The sequence below is a fragment of the Pyxicephalus adspersus genome, chromosome 2 (assembly GCF_032062135.1).
Source record: "Pyxicephalus adspersus chromosome 2, UCB_Pads_2.0, whole genome shotgun sequence".
NCBI lineage: Eukaryota > Metazoa > Chordata > Amphibia > Anura > Pyxicephalidae > Pyxicephalus > Pyxicephalus adspersus.
In genome coordinates, this window is record NC_092859.1 from 87,090,118 (window position 1) to 87,096,702 (window position 6,585).

The following is a 6,585-nucleotide window of genomic DNA, read 5'->3' on the forward strand; positions in this document are numbered from 1 at the left end:
ACTCATAAAGAAATAAAAATGTATATTTTACACAATTATATAGATTGAATTTTGCAAAGGTAAAGTTAACATATTGCTAATTTACTGTCCCCTCTGTTTACTACAGGACCCTTCAAACCTTGTGACCACTTGTTTGGAAGCTGGCTCATCCGTATTGGCGTGTGGCTGATAGTTTTCTTAGCTTTTATCTGCAATGGTTTAGTTATTACAACCATCTTCCGTCATCTCTCATACATTCCGTCCATAAAACTTCTAATTGGTCTGATTGCCATCATGAACACTCTAATGGGCCTATCAAGTGGTGTGTTGGCCACAGTTGATGCTTTGACCTTTGGAAACTTTGCTCAATATGGGGCTTGGTGGGAAAGTGGAATAGGCTGTCAAATAACAGGTTTTCTGTCAGTTTTTGCTGCAGAATCCTCCATCTTTCTTCTAACAGTGGCTGCTCTTGAGAGAGGACTGTCAGTGAAATGTACTACTAAGTTTGAATCAAAATCCTCATTTATTAGTGTGAAACTCTCTGTTGTCTTTTGCTTCATTCTTTCATTGGTCATTGCAGTGTCACCTCTGCTAAGTGGTAGTGCTTATGGGACATCTCCATTGTGTTTTCCTTTATTTTTTGGCGACCCTTCCTCAATGGGTTTTATGGTTGCTTTGGTCCTTCTGAACTCATTCTGCTTTCTTGTCATGACTGTTGCTTATACAAAACTCTACTGCACTCTGGAGAAAGGTGAACTAGAAAACGTATGGGACTGCTCAATGGTGAAGCATATAGCTCTGCTGCTCTTCACTAACTGCATCCTCTACTGCCCAGTGGCCTTCTTGTCATTCTCCTCACTTTTAAATCTTACATTCATTAGTCCAGAAGTGATTAAGTCAATACTCCTGCTAATTATCCCTTTACCTGCATGTCTAAATCCTCTCCTCTACATCCTATTCAATCCTCATTTCAAGGAAGACATTGGCAGCCTAAAAAATACAGACATGTTGTGGAACAGATCTCATCAAACAAGTCTGGCTTCCATCAATTCTGAAGACGCAGAAAAACAGTCTTGTGATTCCACTCAAGCCTTGGTAACCTTTGCAAGTTCCAGTATACCCTTTGAGCTACCAGTCAGTTCCTCTTCCTCATATCGAGTGACTGAAAACTGTACGCTATCATCTGCAGCATATGTGCCTTGTCACTGATGATGCAATTGATGTTACCAATGGTTTTTCTTTATTTACAATGACCACAAGTCTCTTTATATTTGCTGTCATTGGGAGAATGTCAAATGCCTTTATTTAAAAAGGCTAACCATAAAGCTCAGTAAGCTATAGCATCAGTCAAACATTATCTAGTATTGTTCTGACTATATGAAATGACAAAAATGTTTAAATCTGGTTAAAGAATACAGTTCTGAACAGTATGTTCTCTTTTCCAGCTGCATCTTGTTAATAATGTGATACAAAAATAGTAATGTGCAGTAAACGGTGCCAGCCAATTGCAGATACGTTTTCCAAAGTTCATTGTAGTGAAATTTAAGAAAAGGTTATTTATAAATGGTTGAGGTGGGTACAACTTGTACATTCCTCTACACACTTATCAAAAACAGTCAAATACCTTTTTTTTAATTGGAACCATAACAATCAGTGCTATTTTAGCTGGACATTCTTTAAAGGATGAAGCTCTGGAATTAGATATAATATTACATACAGTTTTCTTGTATTCCAATCAAAATGATCTCCTTTATTAGATCCAAAAGAGCCCTGACTGAATGCCTAGGAAATACATTGTCAGTTCCCAAGTTATCTACAATTGTAAAAAGCTTTCATATGAGGCAATTTACAATATTAACCATAATCCAGAACAAAATGTATACACAGTGTTTGTGTAGAATGTTTCATGTTAAGAGATATTGTCTGCTACTACAGCTATAGTATAATGGAAGTGTATCATGAATAGTTCTATACAGATTAGTCTAGTGGGTTACATCTGCCCTGATTTATTAAAGTTCTCCTAGGCTGGAGAGGATACACTTTCATAAGTGAATCTGGGTAGCCCAGCAAACCTGGAATGAATCTGTTCCAGGCTTTGAAACATTTGCTAGCAAATGACTTTAAGAAATCCATTTCAGGATTGCTGGATAACACAGCTTCACTGATGAAATGGTATCCTCTCCAGCCTTGGAGAGCTTTATTAAATCCGGCTCATTGTCTTAGCCTCTGTCATATGTGTACATAGAAGTCCAAATAACTGTTTCTTCCATTACAGCAGTCTCTCTCAACCTTGAAATAACTTTTAGGTTATAAGGAACCCCTGGTATAATTACTATACCTACAGCACATAGTATATTCGAGTGGGGTTGTTAGCGGGAAGAATGCTTTATTTACCTTACCAATTAGTGTCAGTGGTAACTGACCTGAGAGGCACAAATTGCTCATTGCTCAAGGAACCCCTAGCATCCTCTTGGGTTCCATGAAATCCCTGTTGAGAAACACTACATTACATGAGACAGTTGTGTTTTCAAGTTCTGAAAGTCACCAATTTTTTTTTAAGTTTTCTGCCTTGTAGATTGCTACCTCTTTTATACAAGCCAAGGAGGAGTAAACCTAATATGGTTTGTAAACTGGCTGTGAAAATATGCTTACAGTTGTGTTATCCCCGCTGTGCTGATTTGTGGGAGGTCAGGAATGTCTGAACTAGAGATTACAAAAATAATTTCATACAGTCATTTATTGCTTTAGCATATCCCCTTTATACTTGAATGGGCATATTCTAATTGTGTGAGAGCAAGCTGAATCCTTTTCATTTGTTTTGGCTCACCTGGATGACCTCAAAGTATGAACACAGAGATAAATGGGAATATTAAAGCCAGCTCAGTGGTTATCTTAATCCTATATCTATGGCAGCTCCCTCAACTAGGGTAGCATGCCTTCCAAGCAGGATTCCATAAACAATTTTAGATTAAGTAAAGGCTCAGTAGAGCATTTTACAAATGTATTACTGTTTATTTAGATTGATTTTAACTGGCTTCATGTGTAGAGTAATGCTCAGTATAGATTCTGTTTTTGTTCAAGTTTCAAGTGACTCATATATATTTATATATAGTTAAGGCTGCAGCATTGCTTTTCTCCTTTTTTTCAACTGCTACTGTACATGGGTACATGAAACCCTCCATGGTATTTAAAGGTATAATTTATCCCACAAGAGTCTGATCATCCGGAACCACACAAATCTAATTTCCAAAAGTTCCATAGAATCTGTAAAATATTTAGAAGCTAGTTTCAGCAGTCCTTTATTTATTTAGGAATTTGCACTGAAGATCAGAGCTAAATAATTAGTTTTACAGCAGAGAGCCATCCTTCAATTAATGGTTAACACATGAAGCCCAGGACTGGCCAAGACACTTTTAGAGAAAGCCACAGATAGAAAAACAAGTTATACTGAGACGCTGGATTATGGCTATTAAGTTGTAACACAACCTTTCCAACAGCAGCTAAAGCATAACAGAGAATGGCATTCACTAAGTCAGTGCTGGCAGAGACAAATGTAATTTTACCGACTGCATTGGGAAATCCTGTTTTATTAACTTAGATATAAGGCAAAATGGACAGTTTTAGCCATTAGAAAAATGATTTTCACAAATGTGAAAACTGTGCAACATTTCCTGTGAATGATTGCAATCATTTTAAGAAGCATTTCATTTTGGCACCAAGACTAAGCTCTGAGCTTTAACAAGTTAGGCCAACCTATTACTTTGCCTAACATTGGCAGTGCTACTTTGAGCAGTCATACAAGTGGATCTTACACTTTGTAAAGTCATAAGTGTCTGTAAAGAATAAACAATACACTAAATATGTGTGTTTGTATATATATATATATATATAGATATACAAAGGAATTACTTTGCTTATATTAGTGTTTCTCAACCAGGGTTCCATGGTTCCTCCATAGGCTGATAGAGGTTCCTTGAGCAATGAGCAGTTTGTGACTCTCAGGTCAGTTTAAGTGGCATCAATGATTTTTTTGGATATCTGTAGGGGTGACATTCTTCCTACTGACCTCCCTGCTAATGTACTGTGAGTTGTGGATATAGTAGGGTTCCCTGACAACCTGAAAGTTATTTCAAGGCTTCCCCAATGATAGAAAGGTAGGAATGATAGAAAGGTCGGAAAATACATTTACATATTTACTACCCAATTCTGTTATTTTGGTCAAAAATACATACAATAGGTTGGCCTATCCAACATCTGTGTATTTAAAAACCAAATCTCCAACAGTCCATATTGATGGGTAAATCTGATCAATACCAAATGTCTATAGGACATGTTGGAGAACCACGTATTTAATGATGTAGCCTTTGTATGGCTGTACTTTACTTCTGAAGGGCCAAAAATGATAAGGACTGTTCTTGGTATATATTAAGATGATGTAGCATTGGTATATATGAATACATATAAGGTATTAGTATAAGAGTTACAATCCTGTATGTAGCCTGGCTTGTCATTTCCCAGTAGCCTGTATGTTCATGCATTTAAATTGACATATCACTCATCCATCAAGCTGATGTTTTTGTTTTTTGTTTTTTTGTCTTACCATATAAAGGGTGCCTTGGCAAAGTAAATATTGAAAATGTGGCAATTTACGAAAAAAATGAAGTAATATATTTATTGTCAAAGAATTATTTCACAGTCTTAATTTAGACTTAAAAGTGAAATTGTTCCAGTTTCTATATCAGGAACTACACACTAACACAACTTCACCAGGTTTTACAGGTGCATTCATTAAACAATTGACCTTTAGGAAAAATGTTACAAGTCAATGATAATTCTCAATGAATATATATTCTGGCTATTTATTTTAATAGTCAGACCGGTTATAATAAATATTGTTGGTCTCCTTAGTTTAAAGTATCTGAAGAACTGTTTTTGTCCATGGAAAACAATCATTGTTTTCCATATGCACAGGGGTTTGTATAAAATATCATTGCAATCTCAATAAGAGACCCAGAGGTCGAGCTGTAACCAAAAGTCAACACTTTTAGTAAGAGTGCTGCTTACCCACCTTTTGGGTACAAGCGGTAGCAAGGAGAGAAGGGGTGGGGGGTTGTAAGGACAGCTTTAGTGGTGTGTACAGGGGACCTGCATGGCATCCATGGGCTTTGGTGGGTAAACTCCACCAATACTTCCAATCATGAACCCAGTGCAGTGTGGAGGGATTGAAAAATATTCTGGTTGCATCAGCCAACAAGAATACTTTTTCCTTTAGATATTTCCAACAGGAGATTGGCAAATTAAAATATTAAAATGATGAGGTAAGAAAAAAAAATCTACCCATCAAATATATTTTTTTAATAAATTCTCACGTCACAGCTTGAAATTCTTATTTCATCATAGCTGAGTGGGAATGGTTCCTTGTCTGCAATGAAGTAGTTGTAGCCCCACATGTTGTCTGATGACCTGCCATTGACAATACTCAGTACTGACATACAATTACCCAATACAATACATGTTTAAAGCACATAGAACAAATCATGACCACAAATCATTTTACTTTTCTATAATCATGTCAAATTCAATGCAGATATTTGATTATTTGAAATTAGGGCAATCCTGTACTAGTAGTACATTGTATAAAATAGCTACTTGCAAGCTGTCATATAAATAGACACAAGGTTTTATTTTTATAAGCATGTTTAAAATATTGTGATTACGGTAGATGTTTGTAACATTGAAATAAAATGCATAATTTTTTATGAGATTTGTAAATATAGAGCTGTATTTATTATGATGGTTAAAGTAAAAACAAGAAATGACAAGTTGAAACGCTTCCAAATATGTATTCTGCTCACTTGTACTGAGGATACTATGTGTATATACTGTATATAAAATCTAGTGCCTGTATATAGGTGATGCCTGCCTGCTTTTTTATTGGTGTAACAAATATATGCAGTTTGTAATAAAATTTGCAATGAAATAGATGTCTGTTTTCTGATTACCTTATAATATGCATAAAGTCTGTACACAGGAGCACCTAACAATCTTATTCTGTATATGTGCATACCATTTTGTTTTGGTGCATAGACATTGAACGTACCAAATCATAGATTCTCACTCAGTCCACTTCTCTTGGGCTTTATTTTAATAAAACAACACAAATCTGCATTGAATTGGCCAGTGTACAAAAGTAGTGTTGTGTCATCACAAGGTTTTCTGTACTGGGGTGGTAGCTTTACAAAATACTAAATTGTGGGATTTGTGTGCTCTGTAATACAAATATTAAAAAAATGATCTTCTGAGGAATTTGTAAAGCAAGTCAGACTTTATCATGGGTCTGAATAGCTGGCCAAACCACGAATCTGCCTTTTTATGACCCGCCTGAAGGGTTTGTAGCACAGCATATGCTTAGAGATTACCTTAATGAATACCACTGCACAGTGACAATAAATACTTATTAAAATAAATTTCTTTATGGCTGGGGAAAAAGACAATTCAGTTTAGTGAAACCACACATCTGCAAAGCATTGATGATGTTACACACTGACATCACAGACATCTGGATGACAGCAGACCTTCAAAATTATGAATTGCTGTGGTGGGTTA

General features: G+C 36.0%; 1 protein-coding gene across 1 annotated transcript in view; it reads left to right on the forward strand.

The window, feature by feature from the left end:
• Positions 1–5,963, forward strand: part of LGR5 (leucine rich repeat containing G protein-coupled receptor 5) — a 93,607-nt gene extending 87,644 nt beyond the window's left edge. The window contains exon 18 of the mRNA XM_072401368.1: positions 107–5,963. Coding sequence (XP_072257469.1) covers positions 107–1,188 — 1,082 coding nt within the window. The 3' untranslated portion in view covers positions 1,189–5,963. The remainder of the gene's footprint in view (positions 1–106) is intronic.
• Positions 5,964–6,585: the final 622 nt, after the last annotated feature.